The sequence below is a fragment of the Durio zibethinus genome, chromosome 5, assembly GCF_047325235.1.
Source record: "Durio zibethinus cultivar Kanyao isolate XHJ-2024 chromosome 5, ASM4732523v1, whole genome shotgun sequence".
In the NCBI taxonomy this organism is placed as follows: Eukaryota; Viridiplantae; Streptophyta; class Magnoliopsida; order Malvales; family Malvaceae; genus Durio; species Durio zibethinus.
Window position 1 is genome coordinate 5,389,543 of NC_143166.1, and position 24,301 is coordinate 5,413,843.

At 32.7% G+C, this 24,301-nt stretch overlaps 1 protein-coding gene and 2 pseudogenes across 3 annotated transcripts; 1 reads left to right on the top strand and 2 right to left on the bottom strand.

Annotated features, from left to right (window-relative positions):
• Positions 1 to 827: 827 nt before the first annotated feature.
• LOC111282976 (large ribosomal subunit protein uL15x) lies at positions 828 to 2,638 on the top strand. Its single transcript, XM_022871299.2, has 2 exons — positions 828 to 1,431; positions 2,348 to 2,638. The coding sequence occupies exon 1, from the start codon at positions 991 to 993 to the stop codon at positions 1,429 to 1,431; it is 441 nt and encodes a 146-aa protein (XP_022727034.2). The 5' UTR covers positions 828 to 990; the 3' UTR covers positions 2,348 to 2,638.
• A 12,730-nt stretch (positions 2,639 to 15,368) lies between these two features.
• On the bottom strand, positions 15,369 to 16,702 carry LOC111282655 (cyclin-dependent protein kinase inhibitor SMR6 pseudogene; annotated as a pseudogene). The gene has a single exon (XR_016342460.1). The product of XR_016342460.1 is annotated as a cyclin-dependent protein kinase inhibitor SMR6 pseudogene (transcript).
• Positions 16,703 to 19,900: 3,198 nt separating this feature from the next.
• LOC111281527 (glutamate--glyoxylate aminotransferase 2-like) lies at positions 19,901 to 23,765 on the bottom strand (annotated as a pseudogene). The gene is made up of 11 exons (XR_016342134.1): positions 23,547 to 23,765; positions 23,111 to 23,192; positions 22,913 to 23,000; positions 22,586 to 22,744; positions 22,029 to 22,202; positions 21,801 to 21,932; positions 21,319 to 21,384; positions 21,154 to 21,218; positions 20,769 to 20,856; positions 20,529 to 20,685; positions 19,901 to 20,177 (listed from the first exon to the last, which is right to left on the bottom strand). The product of XR_016342134.1 is annotated as a glutamate--glyoxylate aminotransferase 2-like (transcript).
• Between the last annotated feature and the right edge of the window lie 536 nt (positions 23,766 to 24,301).

Here is a 24,301-nt window from a genome sequence, read left to right on the forward strand (position 1 = left end):
TTTAATCTAAACTTGAAATAGCTTAAGCTTAAATGAATTTGTATTTGAAATAATTTGAATTCGAAAACAATTGAAAAAGTTTAAATTCAAATAATTTAAATTTAAATAGATTTGATTTTAAAACTTAACAATTTGAATTTGAAATAATTACCTTAAATTTATAAAGATTTAAATCTGAAAGTATCTGCATTTGAAATTATTTCAACTTAAAATAATTCAATTCAAACTCATTGTAACCCACCAATAGATGTGCTACAAATTAGAGCCAAAACCCGTAAGTTGGAAACTGCTAGCAAAGAAAGAAATTGATCACTTACAAAGTTATTGAGTCATGCATATTTAAAAAAATCTCGCTTCTTAATTTCCAAGATTCACCTTTTCCATGACTCTATAAGTTTATCATTTGCCACATTTACTAATGTAAGGTAGGATGCTACTCAATGCTCACTATAAGTTTTGTAAAGTTCAACATTTATGTTGTACAAAATTTGTAGTGTTTATTTCTTTAAATAATCTTGCTATCTTAGTTTTAAGGTACATTTAATCAAAAGAAAAATCTATATGCAAATTAAAATATTTATTCTAATAGTAACGTGAATTGTTGATAGAGTCCTGAAATGTCAATTTCAGTAATTAAAATTTAAATTTTGATAATTTTGGTTAAAAAATTACAATATTTATTATTTTTTTAACCTTAATCTTGCTTACTTACATACAGGACCCAACCCAACAATGACCCAATTTTATATACTACTTCTTGAAGTCCATCAATCCTCGTATTAACACTAAAGCTGAAAGCCGTAAGGGCGAACCCTCGTTACGTTCAACTCATTCGTAAAATCGCAAAACCCTAGAGGGTAAACTTGGAAACTGAAAACCTCCCCACCATTTTCCTCCATCAAAATAAAATCTCCACAAACCCTACTCAAATTTTTAGTCTCTCAGCCGCCTCCAACCCTTCGCCTTCCACAGATCTACATCAAACCAAAAATGACAACTCGCTTCAAGAAGAACCGCAAGAAGCGCGGTCACGTGAGCGCTGGTCATGGCCGTATTGGCAAGCACCGCAAGCACCCGGGAGGTCGCGGAAACGCCGGAGGCATGCACCACCACAGGATCCTCTTCGACAAGTACCACCCTGGGTATTTTGGGAAAGTCGGTATGAGGTATTTCCACAAGCTCCGCAACAAGTTCTACTGTCCCATTGTCAACATCGACAAGCTCTGGTCTTTCGTCCCACAGGACGTGAAGGCAAAATCCAATAAGGATGCCGTGCCGATGATCGACGTGACCCAGTTCGGGTACTTTAAGGTCCTTGGAAAAGGTGTGTTGCCCGAGAACCAACCGATAGTGGTTAAGGCTAAGTTGGTGTCGAAGACTGCTGAGAAGAAGATTAAGGAAGCTGGTGGTGCTGTTGTGCTCACCGCCTAGGTTAGGGTTCTTTTTTTTTTTCCTTTTTGGTTTTGCATCGTAATGACATTTCTGTTATATTGTTATCTTTCGTTGTTTGGAGTTAATTTTGCAATGATATTTTATATTAATATCCTTAATTTTGGTTACATGTGCTAAGATTTTAGTTATGTTATTTATTTTGTTGTGTTTTACATTGTTGAATTTCGTCGATTTAGTCATATAATGTACATTGGTTGTTGCGATTTAAGTTAAAAAAACTAATGAGCCCTGGATTGCGATGCAACAGGGGAGATTTTATGTGTGGGGTTTCATAAGGTTTACCTGCCCACTTTCAAATTTCTAGTGGTGCAAGAATTTTTTATGTATCTTTTCTTTTATACTTTGCAGAACCCAATCTTATGAGTAGGTGTTATGTATCAAAAGGAAGTCTTCTCTTTAGTCATCTGTTATTAAATTTAAATAGTATCAGGTGCATATGTCTAGTTGGAGTAAGGTTTATGCGATACTTTGTTGTCATTAGTGTCTTACTAATCTGAGAATGGTATGTTACCTCTTGTGCTATTGCACATTTGTTGTGCTTTGTGTTCATACCTATTCAAGTTCATACCTATTCAAGAAGTTATGGTAAAGAGATTATTAGAGATGCAAAAGGTGGAAGGGTAGACAATCCGTTATAGAGCCATTGATGAGCACATGGTGACCATTTTTGGCGACTATGTAGTTGGTGTTTTGAGCATGAAAGGTGTTCACCGCAGGTGTAACCTAGGTAGATCAAAGTTCTTTTGAAAATGATTTCTTTCATTGTATTCACTTTATTTTCTTGCAATGTTGCCATCAATCCTTCAGTGTGATAAATGCATAAGGTGAGGCATATGGATCATTTCTGGCTTGGTGAAGAGGGCATAACTTTTTTTTTGTTATTCTTGCACCACAGGGATTTGATGGTGATTCAACCTGTTTTATGGGAATAGTTGTGCCCCATTTTGCATTCATATTGCGGATATGTTTCTTTGTAATAAAACTAGCAGGGTATTTACCTCGTTCAACCCTAACACAACTCTGCAATTGCAAGGTTTAAACAAGACTTAGGTAGCCCTGCCCCTTACAGTAGTTTGCATTAAAGATGCTTGTAATGCTTTTATCAGGCTTGCATGCATTTTTTTGGAGAGATTGATAGATTAATCAACTTTTTATTGGTGAATAATAGATTAAATGACTTGTTATATATGCTGCTTGCCTACAAATTCTTCGCCTCCCTCTTGCCATTTATGGAGTTTTTGTTCTATAATATGGTTATGCTAATGGTCTTGTGTAGGTTTTTTTTTTTTTAATGTTTTCTGATATGCAGTTAATGGCCTGATATGGATGGTCTTGTCTTTACATATTGAGGATGAGAAATTTGATGTTGGTTTATATTACTTGTTAATTTTTAAGGCTAGTGAGTGTGTAGGAAGGGGATGCCAGGACTCCCTCCTTAAGACAGAGGGAGAGAGAGAGAGAGAGAGAGAGAGAGAGAGTCTCATCACAATGGGAACTAAAATTTGATAGTGAAATGAAAGTGTTCATTTTTCTATTATAGCTCTGCTCGGAAGAGAAATTTGAGAGTATTCCTTCGTAATGGGTACTAAAATTTGATGGTGAAATGTGAAGTGCAAGATGTACTCTTCATTGTTCCACAATTTTCACTGCGGATTATTTTTATCCTCCCCATTTTGTAATCCTATCTTCAGCAATAGAAGCCTGCACCTCGCACCAAAATTCTCATGGATTAGTACTTTACCAGGAGTCGTTTTAAACTTGACACCAGTATACGAGTATTTGAAAAAGCTTAACATTACATCTTTGTTCCAGTTGGTTCTATATATCATCCCAAAAAAGGACACAAGTTTGCACAACATTCCCTGATATCATTCCACAATAGATTCCCTGAAAGATTGACTATTACATTACCAAAAAGTGTTGAATTGGACTCAGAAATAACAAAAGATAGACAAAGGGGAGAGAATTTACCTTAACAACTACGTCGAATTTGAAACCCATTACGAGACTCAAAAAAAAAAAAAATGCCGAAGAGTAACACTCGGACGGCCACCTCTGCCCCCGCATTAACCCAACCCACATTTTACTTTCTTTTCTCTATAATTACAAGCATGTTTCAACAAAATCCAATCGAAATTATTACCCGAGCCTGTCCCCTGATAAATAAGAATGTGACATACAGAAAATAGATTACGTCCATGCTGAAATTGAGCTTTGCTAATGACCATATTGTAAACTTTATGCATTATCGTGTTAAACAAAATGCGTGAAAAATGAATAGCCTGCTCATGCTAATATTTGTAATTTTGGGTTCCATTCCTTTGCTTCTTAGATGAGTGTGATACGGGATCATGCATTTTTATCCCAGTTCACATTTCTCTTTAGCAGCCTTAGCATCGGTTGCGAGTTGATGTTCCTCCAAGCGCAACTGATCTGGAGCACAAGGACAATGACATTGCAACAAAGCCTTTCCAAAACGGGATAATTGCCAAGCTTTTAATCGATCTCCAGTGGGACTTCATTATGATTATACTCTGCAGTCTGCTGTGCAATATATTCATCAAAGATCAAATAATTGAGCCATTGACCTCACATTATTAGGGTCCTAAATAAGTACCAGTATTTGTACTTATACTAAAATATTTGGACTGCCTTTGAATTTTAGGTAGATCTAGAAAGTAGGCCCCGAAAGCCCAATTGAAAATTTGAAAGATTTGGACATAAATATTAAACTTGTTAAATAGATTTAGATAAATAAATGAGAATCGATTAAAAAATAGGGTCAGTTTGAATTTCACGATTTAAAACCCAAGTTCGGCCTGATCCAATTTAAAAATTAAAAAATATTTTTATTATAACGGAACAAAACTCATTTGCTTTATTTTTTTATAATGGATAAGGTCATTTACTTTATAACTTATAATATGATAAAAGTAATTTTTTTTATACAAATAATGATCTAATTTTAAATTGCAATCAATAAAATTAAATTGGATTCAAACCTAAATGACTCATAAATTTAATTATAATTAATTAAATTAGTTAAATTAATAATTTACAAAAAAATTATTTTCTCTAATTTTAAAAATAAGTGCTTTGGGTAAGCTTAAATTTTATTATTATATGTAAGAATGAGTTTTGACAAAAAATAAAACCTAAAAATTTGGTCCGAATCAAGCCTAAACTTGCTTCAAATGCTCGAATATTATATTAGGTTCAACCATACCCACAAGCAAGTCTACTTGAAAAGTGTTTATCGACATTTTCAAAAATTAAAAATTAACAAAATTAGTAGATAAATTTTTTTTGAACATTTTAAAATTCTCTACGGACATATCAGATATTAAAAATAAAAAATTTTGAAAAAAATTCATAGATACTTTTGAATCAATAAAATTAATAAATTTATCAATAATTTTTAATATATATTATAAATAAACATTCAAAAAAAAAAATTTAGACGTGTCACTACCTTGAATCATTATAATCTATTGTTCTGTTAAAGAATCATAATGTACTTTGGACCTCTCAATAATAGATCTCTTCCCTGACTATTTTGCTCTTTCAGAGGATTATCAATCCATTTTTCTAATGCTAATGGGATTATTTTATTTCAGTATTCTGTTGAATAAAATCTCTGATCAAATTTGATTCTGTTGGGTTGCCTTGTCAAGAAACACAAATTGTCAGTTTTAGAAAGATTAGTTAATAATACAACAACAATAAACTACGGTTTATATATCACATAACTATAAATTATGCTTTATATATCACATAACTCGAGATCGATTAATAATAATATTATTATTATTATTAAAAAAAAAAAAAAACCCCTTGATGCCATGCTGATCAGTAGGATGAATGATACTACTCGCAGCAACCACATACCTGGACGCCCTAGTTCCTCCACACACCTGCCGCTTCCAAGTCGTTCGCCTTCACTGATCTATTATATTTTATTGTTGAGAGCTAAATGTAGGAGGGTTGATTTTGGCCTGATTACTAGTCTTGTCAAAATATGTGTCTATGGTTTGTTCTTGTGTAATTACAGGTTAATCTAGAGATTCTATCTAGGATGGACACATGGAGACTTTTTTGGGCAACATTTTGTAAGTAAGCCAGAGAGATCAGCAACGTCAGCAATTCAATGCAAATTTTCAGGATGAAGCTACTTCAGCGCTTTTTAATTTCACTAACTTTCTTTACCAATGGTTTACTGTTAATTTTTTGAACTGTTCAAGCGGAATGATAACATTGTCGACGTCTACATTCTTGCTAAAAAAAATTCGAAATCAAAGATATGGGTTTATCAGTTTTAGGAATTTTAAGGATATTGAAGATTTACTTGTAATTTTGAACGGTGTTTGAATTGATACTTATAAACTTAGATTTTTCAAAGCTAAAGGAATGTTCGGTGTTTTAAACCAAGTTTAACATGCGAAGACTACTAAGTTTAGAGAACTTAATAGTAAGCCTGAGGTCCCTCTCAACAACTGTAAATCTTATACAGAGGTGGTCAAAAGGTTTTTGACAAGAAAGTGTAGATGACTCTAGTAGCCATAAAAAAAAGCTTGTCGAAACCTAAAATAAAAAAAAAAATGATGATTCTTGCATTGTTGGTGGGGAAAAGGTTAATAAAAGCTTGGTTTCTGTTTCTTATGATGTCTCGTATAATCATATAAAAATCTCATTAGACAAAGGGTCTTTAGTTATCAAAATCAATCTAGAAGAGATTCTAAAAACTTATCTCTTAGAGAATTCAAAATGGAGCATGCAAAACAGCAAGAAGGAGCTGTCACATGAGGATCATTCAACAAAGGTGGCAAACCATGATTAGGCCTAGGAGTCGGGGGATAAATCGTACAAGCTTGCCTTTCGCTTGACAATACGCAATCTTTGAGTGGTGCAAGATCTTTGGATATTTCTAATATTGGTCCAATGCAAGAAAATAATTGGAGCCTTAATCCTATGGTGAATATATAATAAAGGTGTAATTATCAATTGTAAATCTATCAAAAGAAGCTATGATGATTGTAATGTGGTTCTTGTAGAAACTAAATGTATATTGAAAAATTACTTATTTTGAATTATACAAGAATCTTAGGTTTATATATAACTAACTAGGAGTTAAACTAGGAAACTAAATCTTCCTTAATTCTAGGGATATAAATACTTAATTCTAGAGATAAAAATATACATATTACAAGATTACAACCAGCTGTAAATAAGTGTTTTCTCACACTCTTTCTCAAGCTGATGAATAGGTATTTTTCATTCTCAGCTTGAAAATAATTTCTTGAAATGTTGCACTGCTGAGACTTTTAGTCAACACATCTGCAAGTTGACCTTTGGTTGATACATAAGGTGTACAAATCAACCTACTGTCTAGTTTTTCCTTTATGAAATATCGGTCTACTTCAATGTGTTTTGTTCTGTCATGTTGCACAAGATTGTGTACAATGCTTATTGCAAACTTGTTATCACAGTAGAGGCTCATTGGTCCATCCCACTTGATCTTCAAGTCTTCTAGGATAATCTTTAACCATAGTAGTTCACAAATTCCTTGAGCCATTGCTCTGAACTCTACTTCAGCACTTGATCTTACCACCACATTCTGTTTTTTACTCCTCCAAGTCATAAGATTACCACTTAAGAAAGTGCAGTAGCCTGAGGTGGATCTTCTATCAGTTACTAAACTTGTATAATCAGCATCTGTATATGCTTCTATAACTAACCCTGAATTTTTTTTTTAATAAGATATCTTTTCCAGGATTGGCTTTCAAATAGTACAATATACGATAGACAGCCTGTAGGTGCACTTCTTTAATACTATGCATAAATTGACTTACCACACTCACAGCATATGCTATATCAGGTCTAGTATGTGAGAGATAAATGAGTCTTCTAACTAATCTTTGGTATATCTCTCTATTTATAGCAGCATCTTCATTAGCTTCTCTAATTTTATGATTAGGATCTATAGGGGTATTTACAGGTTTACTTGTAAGCTTTCCAGTTTTCTTCAGAAGATCCATCACATATTTCTATTGTGAGATAAAAATACCATGTCGTGAGTGAGCTACTTCAATTCTTAGGAAGTACTTCAATCTCCCTAGCTCTTTTATCTCAAATTCTCTAACCAAACACTGTTTTAGAGATTTTCTCTCTTTTTCATCATCTTCAGTTACAATTATATCATCAACATACACTAATAGAACTGTGACTCTCCCTGAATCAGAGTGCTTGATAAATAATGTGTGATCTCTTTGACTTTGTTTATATCTCATTGCTAGCATCACTTTGGCAAATCTCTCGAACCAAGCTCTAGGAGACTGTTTAAGGCTATATAAACCTTTTTTAGCATGCATACTTTGTTTACTTCTAGATGACCTCTAAATCTCGGTGGAACCTTCATATATATTTCTTCTTTCAAATCACCATGTAAAAAAGCATTCTTTACATCAAATTGTTAAAGCTATCAATTGTAATTTGTAGTCAATGATAACAAAATCCTAACTGTATTCATCTTAGTAACTGAAGCAAAAGTTTTTTGGTAATCCATTTCATAGGTTTGAGTGTAGCCCTTAACCACTAACTTGGCTTTATACCTTTCAACAGTACCATCTGCCTTATATTTTACAGTGAAAACTTATTTACACCTCATTGAATTTTTTTTTTTAGGCAACTCTATCAGTTGTCATGTCTGATTTTTCTCTAAGGCCTCCATTTTTATTTTCATGGCTTGCCTTCATTTCTCACTAGATAATACCTCGGATAATGTAGTTGAAACAAAAATAGTGTTTAGGCTCACAAGAAAATTTTTATGGGATTGTGAGAATTTTTTAAATGACACAAAATTAGATATTGGATATAGTGGATGCTTGGTACATTCTCTGATTCTTTTCCTAATGGCAATAGGCAAATCATAATCACTAGTTATAGTTTTAGGAGATTCATGCTCATTTTGAGAAACATAGTTAAAAACTGTAGTTACCTCATTTTCCAAGTTAAGATCAGGTTTTTGAACTGACACTGATTCAAGATCTAAAACTTTTCTTCTTGAATACACATGTAATTCCTTCATAAAATCAAGAATAATATTATCCTTTGTCACATTTTTTGTATTTGAAATGGGTTCAGACTCAAATTCAGTGTTTGACTTGGTTTCAGTAGAAACAGGTTTCGACTCAAAAGAATTAATGGGTGTAATGTTGAAGAAAGAGGTAAATCAAGCAAAAAGAAGTCTTTATCCTTATCTTCCATGAATGAAGTCTCCTTCTGAAGATAAGGTTGAGTAAAAAATAATTTATTTTCTTCAAAAGTGACATCTACAGACACATAAATTTTTTTGGTAAGAGGATGATAACACTTATATCTTTTTTAAGTAGAAGAATATCCCATAAAAATACACTTAATCGCTCTTGGATCTAACTTTCCCCTGTTATGACTGTGAACATGAACAAATGATGTACAACCAAATATCTTAGGTGTGAGATTATTTGTGGTATTGAGGTTGAGATAAAATTGTGAGAGTAGTTCTATAAGAGTTTTAAATCTCAAAACTCTTGAAGGTAACCTATTTATAATGTGTGTGATAGTGAGAATAACTTTTTCCCAATAAGATTTAGGTACATTTGCTTGAAAAAGAAAGGCTCGGGTTGTGGCTAGTAAATGGCTATTTTTTCTCTCTGTCATTCTATTCTGTTGTGGAGTATTAACACAAGATGACTCATGGATAATCTCTTTTTTTTGGAAATAGGTGGATAGACTCTGGTTGAAGTAATCTCTTGTATTATCAGACCTAAATCTCTTGATTCTTACTCTAAATTGATTTTGGATCATGTTTTGAAAGCTTAAAAATATACTATTCACATCTGATTTGGATTTAAGTAAAAAAATTCAAGAGATCTTAGTACAATCATCTATGAATAAAATAAACCATCTCGTACCAAAAATATTAAAAATTGTAAAGGGACCCCAAATGTCACTATGAATCAAGTAAAAGGGAGTAAAACTTCTTTTGTTACTGATTGAAAAAGACACACATCTATGTTTTGCAAATTCGTAAATATCACAAAGAAAATCTTCAATATTTAATTCTTTGAACAAAAAAGGAAACATGTTTCTAAAGGTTCCAAAAGAAGGATGTCCAAGACAAAAATGATAAAGCCAGATTTTGTCTTTATTGAAAGATTTTTCAAAAAAAAAATGACAAAGGTAAACTAGTTTTTATACTACTTCTGTTATTTGATGTCTCAAGATAGTATAGTCCATCATTCTCCTTAGCAAATCTAATCATCTTCTCCGAACCCTGATCCTGAAATTCACAATAAAAGCGATAAAAAGTTACTTTGCAATTCATATCTCTGGTAAGTTTTTATATAGATATCAGATTAGTAGACAATCCATGAACATGAAGAACATTTTTTAGAACAAACGAAGGATTAACTTGAACATCTCCTAATCATGCCACTATGGTAAGTGAACCATCAACAATAATAATTTTCTTATTACTAGGACACAGGTTATATGTACTAAACTTTTGTGAGAAATGTGTCATGTGGTCTGTGGCTCCTGAGTCAATGACCCAAGAACTCGTAATAGGCTTAGCCGTGACATTTAATCCATAAGAACCGGAAGCTTTACCTGAACTAAAAACTTTGCCCAAAGAACATACCATAGTAGGCTTTTTAAAGATTTTCAATAAGTTTTTCAACTTTTCAATCTCTTCCCTATTGAACTCTTTTTGTTTCTGAGATATATGTAGTACTCTAGTGATTTTTCCAGTTAACATTTTCTCAAATTGGGTGATAATGATATCTTTCTTTGAAAGAGTTCGACAATAAAGGTCTAAACAGGATTCGACAATGAAAGCCTAAAAAAGTCAATAATGAAGGCTGAAAATTTTACTTTTCAAGAAGAGCCTAAAGCTCTGATACCATGTGGAAACTGAATGTATATTGAAAAACTGTTTATTTTGAATTATACAAGAATCTTAGATTTATATATAACTAACTAGGGGTTAAACTAAGAAACTAAATCTTTCTTAATTTTAGGGATATAAATACTTAATTTTAGATATACAAATATAAATATACAGATTATAAGATTACAACTAACAGTAAATAAATATTTTTTTACGGTTCCAAATTCTTATGAAGTCAGTAAGAGAACCTAACAACATTGGTTGTTGTCTAGAAATAGTTGAATATGGTATTGGTGAGGGGGTAATCAAGGACAAGAAGTTATTAAAAGATCGGATGACCTCAAACTCTATGAATTTAGGTAAGGAAGTTGACATGGAGCAAGACGAGGAATTTGTTCAAAATGACGAGAGCGAATTAAAAAAAGGAAGATGAAAAGTATAGTGTTAATTGTGAAGATATTATAGCATTTCGGATAATGATATTCGGCGGATAAATTTTTTTCATAGAGAAGAGGCTACCAAATCTTAGAAGACTGGGACACGTCTTTGGTTTTCATTTAATGGTGACAAAAAAACTTTTATTGACAATTTGATGGAAATAGAACGGAAGGACCTAGATGATAATGCTAACAGTTAGTGTTCGATAGCTGTCACATGATGGTTTTGTATCTTATGATGGTGTGGTTGATGCTATCATTGACTGGTCGTTACTTGTCATCTATCTCCGAATTCATAAGTATATCTTTTTTCTTACTTTCCATGATTAGCTTTTTATGTTTTCCTTTAAAACTTAAGTGTGGTGGACTCTTTCATAGTTGGTCAAATTTTGGATTCTTGTTATGTATCTTGACGAGTCTTAACTATCTTTGAGAGCTGGTAGGGTATACTTCTTTGATTAACATTTAGGTGATTTTTTATATTCAAATGGGTTTATATTAGTACTTTGGGTTGTGTCTTTGTCAGTCTGAACTAGGGATGGGAATTCAACCCGACCCCGACGAGTTTCGACCCGACCCGACCCTATAAGGTCGGGTTTTTTTTTTTGAATTTCGGTTTCGGGTCGGGTCGGGTAATGTTAGGAAATAGTCGGGGTCCGATTTTAGGCATACCCGACCCTATCCGACCCGATATTATTTAAAAAATTATTTTTTAATTAATTTTTTAATTATTTATTTATATATATATTTATATAATGATATTTTTAAATATTTATATTTAAAAAATAATATTTTTATTAATTTCGGGTCGGATCGGGTCGGGTACAAATTATATAATATCGGATTCGGGTCGGGTCGGGTATAAAAAAATAAAAAAAATTCGGGTCAGGTCGGGGGTCGGGTTTATTGATGATAAAGTCGGGTCGGGTTCGGGGCGAGCAAAACCCGCTCCGAACTCGACCCGATGCCAACCCTAGTCCGAACTTACTTTGTAATCTTATGGTTGCTTTAATAAATTTAGGCTTAGAAACAAAAATGAAGTTGATGCACTGGAGTTAGGATAAATGGCTTTCTAAATTAGAAAATCTCCATTTTCCACGCATCAGAATTGTTTTGTAACAAGAATAAGATTCGTGCCTTGCTTTTTCTGATTGGCTATCACTGAGAATATGCGGTGAGTAGAGATTTTTATTTTCTTTTTCCTTTTTTATCATTTATTTTCTTTTCAACTGGCTTTACACCAGAGTATTGTGGTGGAAGGTCGACGTTTTGGATTTTTGTTTCATCAGCTGGAGTCATTCGAGTGTGGACTGTACGAACCACTAAGGTTGTCCTAAATCCTAATTGTTGGGACCCCAGTATCCCTTAAAGTGACTTGGTTTTAGAAATTATTCTTTCATTTTGGAAACTTGGTGAAGATATACAAGACTAGAGTTGCGATAATATTCATGGGCAGTGATGTTGGAACTCACTCCAAAGTATTACTTGGATCTTTAATTTTGTGCTTATTCATGAGAGTTAGAGATGCAAATGAATTGAATAAGCATGAATTTTAATATATTTATGATTTATTCATTTAATTTATGAATATTAAAATATTATTTATAATAATTTATTAAATTTAATAAATAAATAAAAATTTATTAATAAATTATTCATAGAACATTTTAATTAATTTAGATGCTTAACTTGGGCAACCATTTAAAGCCTCTTAAAAAAATATTCAGTGAAATGACATAATATTTATCTATCCACCTATCATCATAGATTCATAGACCACTACCTTTCATCGTATTCATATGTTATTATCTTTGCAATAAGGCGGGCCAGCTCCTCTCCTTATGAATAAGGATTCACAGGGAACCCGAATTTTTTTTTTTTTTGCACTAATAGATCTTTTAGTAAAGCCAATACAAACAATATAAGCTATTGTAGCAATCTCAAACACATGTTTTTCAATCGATCGTAATTGATAAACATATAGCAGTCATAATCATTTGTGGAATTGTCAATTCACTTGTCAGAACACTGCATTAATATATATATATTTGATATAAAATTTGATGTAAATATATTATTTAATTTTTTAAATTATAATAAAATGTGTTATATTTAATAATTTTAGATAAATAATTATAAATTATATATTTAAAATAATTTTAATAAATGATTATCATAAAACTTTAATCTAAAATTTTTTGATCAAAAAGACGAAAATTACCTAATTGAATCAATAAATATATATATATATTAAAAAAAAGAAGTTAATTCAATTGGGCGGCAGGTGATCTTATGGCATGTCGAATTCAGGCCAGCGTTAATATTCATGATGATCAGTCAGCCAAAGGGTCCATTCAATTAAAAACCTACCTAAAACCTTTGACCCCAGGTTTTGTTTACTGGTCAAAATTGCCGGTGGTGGCTTGCTTCTGCTGCCACGCCCTCCCCCACATGATCCCCACATGATGTTTTTGCTAGGTAACCCACAAGGCTTGTCGGTCTTCCCCCATGGAACTTGACTGAAGGAAGCGATTGTTCTTTTCTACTTACCAAGTACACATTCCAATTATTTCATCTCACTCTCCCAATTCTTTTTATTTGCTCATGGCCCCCACAAAACCAAACAAATCACGTTGGTTGCCATTGGAAAACAACTAGTTATAAACTTCTAAGCTCCTATAATTGCAATCAATTTTAATCAAAGTCCCTCCCTGCCCTGACAACCTTGCAATTAAACCACATCTAGCCAAGTGTTGTCATTTTCTTTAAGAGATCGAACGGCCGCATAGAAAGGTTTTGGATTTAAAGGCTTTTTAGTATTTATGGAGTATTAATTTGGAACTGATTCTATAAATCTCTGTTACATACAGGTTTTAATAAAATCCTGTAACAAAAGTGCCAAAGGTATTGAATTCGGGCAAGATTTGTTGAATGTTCTTGTGGATATCACGTGATGTACATCGCCTGTAGAGATATGGGTTCAAATTTCTCTCTCTTTAAGCTAGCACTGAGATTTCAGTAATAGCTAGCCAAGTTGCATCTGCAAAATGCAAAATTATCTATAGGACTAGATAAAGAATATTCCGTCATCATTTGCATTGTTCCTTTATTTTTTTCTCTTTTTATTTTATTAAAATATAATACCAAATGCAAAGTATCAAATAAAGTGTTTAATACAGCAACTCATTTGATCAAATTTTATTTATTCTCATCAGTGTATGAAGCAAAAATTTACTTTAGATAAGGTTCCGTTTGAGAGGGTCCAGCCGGTGAATATGGAGCGTAAGTAAATATGCAAAATTTAATGTGGTCTTTTAAATAATATCACAGTGATCCTCCAGCATGTTCTTGCATGATTTACCCCATTGCACCCTTGTCTCCTTCAATGATACAAGTGAAAAACAGACTCAAGAAAAAAGGATTATTACTAAAAATTTAATCTATTGATAAAATATTAACATTTTAATTTTAATGATTAAAGTTTAAATTTTAATAATCTTAAATCCTAAAAAAATTATTACTTAAAAAATTTAACACTCGATGACAAATTAGCCACTACATTACCCGGATACATTGCTGAAAATACAATATAAGCTCTGCATGTGGTCTCCAATAACACCTCTAAGCAGGGCCAGAGACTTCAGTGAATAATGAATGCAATCCAAAATGATTTCAATAGAGAGAGAGAGAGAGAGAGAGAGAGAGGCAAAAGAGATTTGCAGCCTTTGTTAGACGTGTTGAAACATTATTGCTTCAATATCAGAGCTCTGATCCCGAGAAAGCTTTGTTTAAGTGTACAAAAAATGAACTTCAGATTAGTCTCCCTTGTTACCTTTTTTTAACCATGGCTAGCTTGGACTTGGATGCTGCACATTCTTCAGTTAGAAACAAATGGATTAACATTGTTTTTTCTTCTTTTTTTTTTTGTTAATAAACATTCCGTTTTCATTGTCTTAATTAAAAAACTAAATACATATAGTAATACAAGTGACATTGTCAATTATTGGGTGCAGAACTTGAGGAGTTGGAAGAGTTAAACATATATGGTCCTCTCAAAGACTGCATAGGATTCTAATCCAAGTCTTTCCACATGTGTTTCTCCCTTTTTGCTTATCACAAAAGCATTTTAAAAACCTTCCCACTATCATAAGAGTCTGAGGTACGTGGGGGGTCATGTTTGTGGGACAGTGAAAAACTAAGCTTAAAAGTTTAAAGAGAGGATGATGGCAGAGAAACCCAGAAAGGGCAGTGGGTCTTGGGCTAAGCGTTTTGTGGGGACTTATCTCAGTCGATCAGCTGGTGTGAAGGATCCGTGTAGCATCTTCCTCACCCAATCTTGAAAAGGATTTATCTTTACTTTGCGTTTGACAACTTTTAGTATAACATAGATGTTGACATGTATGTGTCACCCACGCATGAACATGAACATGAAACTAGGCCCTAGCCAGTATAGTTTCAAACAAAAAGAGAGTAGCAACAGCCACAACAGCAAGAGAAGAAGGATAAAAAACCATATCTATAAACTGGAAGAAAACCCAGATCCTCACCATCACTAAACTGAAATATGGATGCTTTAAAATTTCTCTATTCCAGTACTTCTGAGTGATATATATATATATATATATATATATGCAACACAGAGAAGCTAGAAAGAAATACTACAAATACAGAAACATGAAAGGAAACAGAAAATCTACCACCGCATTTTACTACATTAAGAAGGTAGTTAGGTGAAGCACAAAAACGAACTCATTCTCCTGTACATAAACTTCTACTGATCACTATCATACAATTAAAATACCCTAAAGCAGAAGAAAAAAAAGGAAAAGTCAGATCAGTACAAAAAAAATGATAAGTAGATGACAAGAGGTGGGCATGCAAAAGCTTAAGCTTTCAAGCAATTTCCCCCAAGCTTGGTTGATGAATCAACATGGCTTTTAAAGACACTCTCCAAGTCCGGAGGAGTAAAGAATTCTCTAACACTTCCATAGTTAAATTTCAAAGAGGGTTTTCGCTTCCTTGGAGCAGGTGGACAAGTCAATATGGTTGGAATTTTAGCTTCTTCTCCCCTTGGTGTCGTCGAACGCGATTCGTCTCCTTGTTCATCATCACTTTCTTTATCTTTCTCCACCGGATTTGTGTATATAGGCTTCAATGGAGCTCGTAAAGAAACCCCAGCTAAAACCCATTTTTGGCCTTCGGATTCTAACCCCCCATCCACTTGAGGCTTCCCTGAAACCCCCATATCCTTGGATCAAAAACCCAACCCCAAAACTTACAACTATATATAATTATAGTTATAGCCAGGAAGGAACAATGGAATAACTGATTAAGGGAATAAAGAAGAAAGAATAAAGACGGGTTTTGTTCTTTTCTTTGCCCTTTTATGGAGGGGAATCAAAAGGAAAGCAGAAGGAAAGTGGTGGAGTAAGGGCTTTTGGTTAGCAAGAAAGAAAGAAAGATGAGCACGTGAGAAACAAAAACGTTTGCAGCTAAATGCAAAGGGCTTTAAATAAACAAAATAATAATAATAATGCCAGTAATCGAAAGCAAGAAGCAATTGGGAGGAGGCAACTTTAAATGTTGTGTTTATGTCAATCAATCAGGGAGAGAGAGATCAAAAGAGAACCCGAGGAAACTGACATAAGCAGGAAAAAACTACTTCTATAAGTTTCCCGTGAAAGTAGCTGACCTCAGGCAGCCTTCGGAGAAAAGAAATATGAATCAATAAAAAAGAAGGATTGGGGATTGACTTGGATTTTGGCGACAAATTTTGGTGGTGGCAGACATGGGGATCCCCAATAGTTTCCCAGCTTATGCTTTGACTATTCCTTTGCAAATCTTCAGTATCTGATTCCCAGTTTTTTCCTCCTTGTTTGTAATATTTTCCTTTCTTGTTAAATACAAAAAAAACTAATTGTAAAAGCCTAATTCATCAACCAGGCTTTTTCAGAAGGAGGCTTATTCTTTTTCTTTCTTTGATGATGTTAAAAATTTTGGTATATCTGATTATTCTTGAATTTATATTTGTTTATTTTATGTTTAATACATATAAAATATAAAATTCATCATATTATAATTAAATAAGTTCAATATAAAATATATTTTTTAAAATTTTTAAAATTTATTTATAATTTTTATTAAAATTTTAAATTGTATCATTTTTATTTTTTTATATCATATAATCATATCTTATTTAATATTATCAAATATATTTGAAAGAGAGAAAATTCAAACAAAAATGCTTTGTGTATGTAAAGCCTAATTAAAATTTAGATTAAGCTTAAATAATTCTAATTTATTCTTATATTTTATATGTATTAAACATATAAAATATAAAAATAACTTGAGTGAAAATTAATTACAGCCCTCAAAATATAGCTTTGAATAAATAAAGAATAATAATTATTATTATTAATTACTACAAGTAATATTTATTTCACATTAAAAAAATGTAACTTTTGCAGAAACTCCAAACAGGAAATCTTTCGTCGGTAAAATGTCGAAAAAAAATAAGCTAAAGATGAGGTGAATTGTTATAGAATATTAAAATTTTAATTTTAATAATAAAATTTGATTCTTAACAATCTTAATTATTAAAAAATCGTAAAAGTGACATAAATTGAAGCCAAACTACCGTCACCTAAACAATATGCTTGGCGGTGATTTGTTTGGAGAACCCCGTCGGCAACTCTTGGGGGGAATGGCCGGAAAAGGGGAAAGAAAGAAACAAAAATGTACAATTTTTAGCTGCTGAGATCACCGGTCACCGCCTTACGCCAGCCAGAGCTAGCCAAAACACGATAAAAATACAATCAATGGGTGGTGGCCACTTTAAAAACAAAACATTAATATGCCAATTGCTGAGTCGTCCACGATTCCATTTATTGTCAGGGCGTTTCGTTCATGAATTTTTAAATTTGTAGAAGAAAAATGATTTAAGGAAAAATTGATATTGACGGATATCAAGTGATTTTGAGTTTTGTTGATTTAGAAAATATAAAATTTTTATGTTTGATTAAAAAAAAAAATTAATTAATATAATTTTTTATTGTATTATTTTAAATAACATGTAAAAAAACACACTAAATTTATAATATTAATATGCGAATAACATGTAATATATAAATAATATGTTATCTTTGTTAAAATTAAATAATTTCTAAAAAGTTATTTTTGTATTTTTAATAAATATAATTTTAATTATTATTTTAACGTTAATTAATTTTACATAAAATAAATACACAGATCAACCTTTGTAATAAAGGCGAAGTGGAGTCGAAGGGGTGACAAAACTCCCTCCTCCTCCTCCAAAAAAATATATCATGTGTAATAATATTAAATAATTTATTTTAAATTTTATTGATAATAGTATTAAATAAAATATTTTGCATTTAATTTTTTTATATTTTTAACAAAAATTATATTTTTATCTTAAAAAAATAATCTTTTAATGAAATTATGTTTTTATCTTAAAGACATCTTTTTTTTAAACAAAAACTAAGCATTAATTGGTTTAAACCGACTAAATCAATTTAAAATCAATCATTAAATTAATTTAATTTAATTTTGTCGGTTTAGTCGATTTAGGGAACGGTTTAATCTGTCGATTTATAATTTTGAATCTTACAAACCGAATTAACAAAAAAAACCGACTCTTAATAATTAAATATTTAATAAAATATCCATTTACCCTTACCAAAAACCCATTTATGAAACCTTAAAATCTAAAATCCCGACAATACCCTTTTGTTCTGTTTATCTTCCTCACATATCTGTGGACTCTTGCTATTGCTTAAGCTCTTTTTCTCTTTCATTATCTCTCCCTTCCTCGAGAGTCAAGCTCCAATGCACCTCAACCTTTGTCCTTATAATTTTCAAGGTTTGTACTTTCTTTTCACTAATCTACACTTAGCTCTCCTAATACTTCACTAATGCCAAAACTGTTAAGATTTTTTTTTTCTAGTTTTCTTTCTGATTGGTTCTTAGAAAATGCTTATCCTTTGTTTGATTATGCTTTTGTTTCTACTTAGCTACAACTCATTTTTTTAAGGTAAAGGTTAAAATTTTTTTCCTGGATGTGAAATTTTAAACATATCTTAGGAAAAATGATAAAACTTTGAATATATTTTAGTTGTATTTGCTTTTTTAACTTGTACGTAGATGTTATTTGTTTATATATTTTTTAACTTGTTGTTGATAATTTTGGATTTGCGATTTGTTTAGTGTATTTTAGTCGTTGTCATTTTCAAATCTTTCGATATTTTTCTTATGGATGTTAGTTATTGAATAAGATGCTATTATTTTTGGAGATGAAAGCATGGCGGTTTGCTAATTTGTTGTTTTTAATGTTGTTAAGTCTTTGCAAATTGAACAAAAATAAACTAAACTGACCAACTAAAGTCGGTTCGATTTTTAATCCTTTAATTGATTGATTATTTTTGTATAAATTAAGTCCGTTAATATAGTTTTTCAGTTTTTACAATTGAATTAATCAAATTAATCGTTTGCTCACATCTAATTACATCAGATTGAAGGCAGAAGAACCCATAATTTAGAAATTTTTTTTTTCTCTTTGTTAAGTACTGCCAGAGGCATCCGGGAAACAAAGAGATTGACAGCTGGTTCTGTAAGGGTACTTAAGGAATCTACCTCTTTTGATCACTAATGTCTGATGCTACTGAACTGAGATTAAAACTCCAATTCCAGGTCCCAAATACCAAGGTAATATATGTTAAAACAACTGCCATTTCTTCCATTAAGATGCACGTTGTTCATATTGAAAAGTACAGCAGAGTTGTGGACCTCCTACTTCAATCCACAATAAGTACTTAGTACTGCAATTAGTTTGACGCAGGAAGGGAACAAATACTCAAGCGTGAGCTTGCATGGTCATGGCTTTCTGGCAAATCCTGTTTTTCATTTGAGCCGGCAAGAGGTCCTGAAACAGGCAGACAGGTTTAAGACCAATTGTACCCCGTATTAGCTAGAATTGCATTCAAATCTATCAAGATAATACTAGAGGCTCATTGAAGCCGAGTTCAAAGATTACTACTGTTTGAGGGATGTCATTAGAGAAAAAATGGAAATAAAGTGGCATGGCTAATCTTCAAAAGCATGAAGTTTGTATAGCTCAAGTAAAAAGGAGATCATACATAAAGTTTGCACATTTGTAGAGTGGCTTGCAATAGCCAATTAATATAATACAGTATCAAGGAATTTAAAGCATGCTTCACATTCTTGAGTGACTCCAATTATCTTCATATTGCTCCATGAACTCGTCATTGAATTTCTTGAAACTTGACATGATTTCAGGCATGTCTTCCTCAGCAGGCAAAATTGTTGTTCTCAAGTGGAAGACCCTGTTTAGAAAAAGCATACAATTAGACAGGCACTTAAGTTGTTAGAAACAGACAAAGGGACCTATGTTTTCAGACTATTTCCACTGAAATGTGTAACTTATTAGCAATACTAAACTATCAGCTCAGGTGCTACACCTAAACATAGTTGTTTTACAACAGTATTATCAAAACAAATAGCCAGACTGATCGATGCAAATTTTTAACATGAGCAACGGAAACAGATACAAAGAAACATTGTTTAAGAACAAAAATTCTTAAGAAGGGTAAACAACTGATAGGAAAAAAGGAAAGATGATTATTAAAATTCTTGAGTAATGAATAAAAGGAAAAGAAATATAAATGGAGAAGTACCCTTCTTTCTGTCCAAATCCGGAACCAGGGACGGTGGAGATGCCAGTTGCTTCCAACAACTTGAGACAATAGAAAACATCTGGAACTTTACCTGCCTTGTTGGCAGCTTCTATAGCTTTTGGTGGCAAGCGTATTTGAGGAAAAGAATACATGGCACCTGTATGTTACCAACAAGAAAGTACTGAGGAGGAACCACAAAAAAGAAAGATTTCAAATTACCTGTTGAGAACAACTATTTACCTTCAGTGAAATTACCACATTTTTGCAGCTGTTAAATCCATCAGTCATCATCCTTGCTCTTCTTCTCAATGATTCAAGGATTCCCTTGCTGCATGTTTTAAACGGCATTGTTAAGTAAAGCTAAAGAAGAAAGTTTACTGTCATTTCATAGTGGAAATTAACATCCTAAAGCTCAATTTCAAATCACTTTATGGATTTATCCCCGTACAATATTACTAATGACTGAAAAACTTTTTTTTCAGCAGTTTCTAACACCAAATTTAGATGGTTAAAAAGGCATCAACACTAGGCATCTATTCAACGTGACTATCAGAAAGCTGAAAAAGCGCCCTCCATTTTTATTTAACCAGAAAGAAAATTGCAAACTTTGTCTTAGCAGGCATACCTTTCCCTAACATATTGCTCATATGAAATGTCTCCAGGTTTGAGTGGGTTGACCATCAACCCCATCTGTAAAGAGAAGAAGCAGCTTACTTATCTTACTGTTACACAACTAGAGCAGAAACATTAAGGTCCAAAAATCTCAGAAAATAGAATGACATCAACTCACAAATATCTGAGCAGGAACATTTGGACTGAGTGATATTGATGCAATCTTGTAGATCTCATCAACTGTCTGTAATATAAGATCATGAAAGCAGAACAGAACTGAGCATCAGTTCAAGAATCCATATTATGTTTGATTTCCAACCTACGTCAGGTCAGAACAATGATAAAAAGAAGAAAGTGTATGAATGTGAATATGTAACATGGTAAAGCAATTTAGTTGTAATCATAAATAGTAAGAATCATAATAAATTTACCCATTTGACAATAACATCAAAGTTAGGATAATTACTTGCAATACCTTCTTCCATATGACCCATGATCTTTGAGTCATAATGTATTCCAATTCAGTTGGATTTCATTTTACCATGAAAATTCAACAGCAATGGTGCTAAAATTTTTTTCACATTACATACTGTTTGGGAGAAATTCTTGGCTCCCACTGAATAACATGAAACTCATTTGGCAAATTAAAACAACACAAACCCGTGAAGGAATGTTGGTCATCTCAAAGTATCCACCCCGCTGCCCACATTCACCCCAATATCCTTTAGACACAGTGTGGAAAGAAACGAGCTGGACTTCCTTGCTTATGGGTGGCCCCATATCCATCAAAACCTTCCAGTAGTACAAGGAAAAATATGCAATTAAAAACGTTAGAACTCCATGCAAAGATTCAGGTGTAGTTTGATCTAACAGCAAAATAGCATCTACCTTCCTAGCACTGATAAAGGGGCGCTCATCCTGGTATATATTCTGTTGATAAACCTCATCTCCAAGTAAAACTAAGTTTTCTTGGTAACAGAAGTTCAATATTTCTCTTAAATTAGCTTCACTGAGACACTGACCAGTAGGGTTGCCAGGGTTAATAATTATCATTGCTCTTACCTGGTCATATACAAACATAAAAGAGATTCAGTTGGAGATGGCATATATCAGGGAAAGAGTAGTTCATACCAAAATAAGATAGCTACTGAGGTATTAAATCCAAATGGAATAAAAATGCAACAAAGAGCTTTTAGGAGTTGAGTAGACAAAATAAGTTTGGGAGGTAAAAATGTATGCTGCCAGCCAAAATAAGTCAAAAATTGAAGTCCCGAAACTGCTTAGCATGCAGAATGGGATAATATAGTAAAAAAAATTATATATGCTTATGATTCTTATTCGGGCCTCTTTTTTATCAATCAATTAATCCAACTAAGATGTTTGTGTAGTTTCAGACCATATTTCTCAAATTCTTTAAAAACAAGCAAAAGAAAAAGTATACTAACAGTTATCCCTTTAAAGCGAGCCTGTGCAACTGATTGACGAAGATTATTAACATCCAGCCCCCAGTTTGCAGTCTCTTCCAGGTATTATGGAACAAGGGAACCACCATAGAGAGATATTGTAGCTGAGTAAAGTGGATACTGCGGGACAGGAACCAAAACCTGGCAATGCAAAATTTTTTAATAGAATACAACATTTCAGCATTGTGCATTGGGAACATGGTAAATCTCTAAACTATAAGCCAGGAGACAATAAACCAAGATGATAAGAAAATATGATATAGATGATGGAATCATGTTTTAGCAAAATAGATGAGGAAAATATGTTACCCCATCCCCTTGACCACGGATAATACAATTCAAGATTTGCATCACACCTTGGCTGGCACCATCGGTGAGAAATATGAGTTCTGGATCGCTGCCATTGGTAAAAGAAGCAAATAACCACTAAGCTTACAACTTGGAAACCAAAAAGGGAATTCTTTCATAAGAAGGTGATACTATAAGTGATAGCATCTAGATTATCACCTAGGATACCCATCACGCCTTCCAATGAATTCAGCTACCTCCTTCCTTATGCCAGGAAGACCTCTCGAATCACTATATGCACCTAGTTATATGGTGAACATATATTATTTATTTTGTAGATCATATTCAAATCCTCTAAATTCTAAGAACCCTCTGGAACTGTTTTTAAATCAGTTATAAGCATAATTGTAATGTAGTAACTAAAAATTGAAAACTAAGGTATACATAGCAAAGAAAGTGCTAAAACATAAGTATTTTTTCAATATAATAATATTAGCAAAACATAAGAATAACTTAAACAAATGGCAAGATAAAAACTCAATTAGCACATTAACAAGTATATAGACTGCAAAAACGAGACTTGAGTCATTAAATGGCAGGGTAGTATATCAGGTGGTTTGATTGTTATTTTCCTATAAATAAGACGATGATATACCTAGACCACCAGAAGTCATTGAAAGATAATGTTTAGCTCTCGCAATTGCATCTGCAGGAAATAGCAGTCCTACATTAGGGTCATCTGGCAGAAATGGAGCTTGGCACAGAGCAACCACCTGCAATTAGCATATTTTGTTGGTTAAATACACACTATATACAACATAAATGAGCAACACAGAATATTTCCAACAGATGAAAACTGAAATGAATAGAACTTATACTTGGCGAGGGAAAGTCAGTGGCTTCTGTCCAAGAGCATGAGGGTTGCCAACATTTGTGAAAATAATCTGTACACATAAAATAATCTTTCTTAGTGCAGGTGACTCGACGCTGGGTTCCTTTCTGCGAGGAGGACTGTGTTTTAATTTTTTTTGTTTTTTTTTGGTATTTTCTTAGATCTGTTTAGGTATTTGGGGGGTGTTTGATTTTTTTTTTTTGTTTGAGAGGTTGTTGGTAAGGGTGCTTTTTTTTTTTGGTGTTCTGGTGAGGAGATCTCCGAGAGTTCCAGCCAGCTCTGAAAGAAGGGAGATCGAGTGTTTATATGATTAAAAATGGTGGTAGCGTGTGCTGATGGAGTGAAAGGATTGGACAAAGGGGTAGTATGATGGCTGGGGTAGCTTGGCAGGGCGTGGGTGGCCAACGATGCCATGTACGACACTCGCTGGCACCAACCATTTCCATTTTGTTTCTTCTTCTGTTTGGATTTTTTTGTTTGTCTTTTTTTTTAGTTATCATTAAACCAATATTATTATT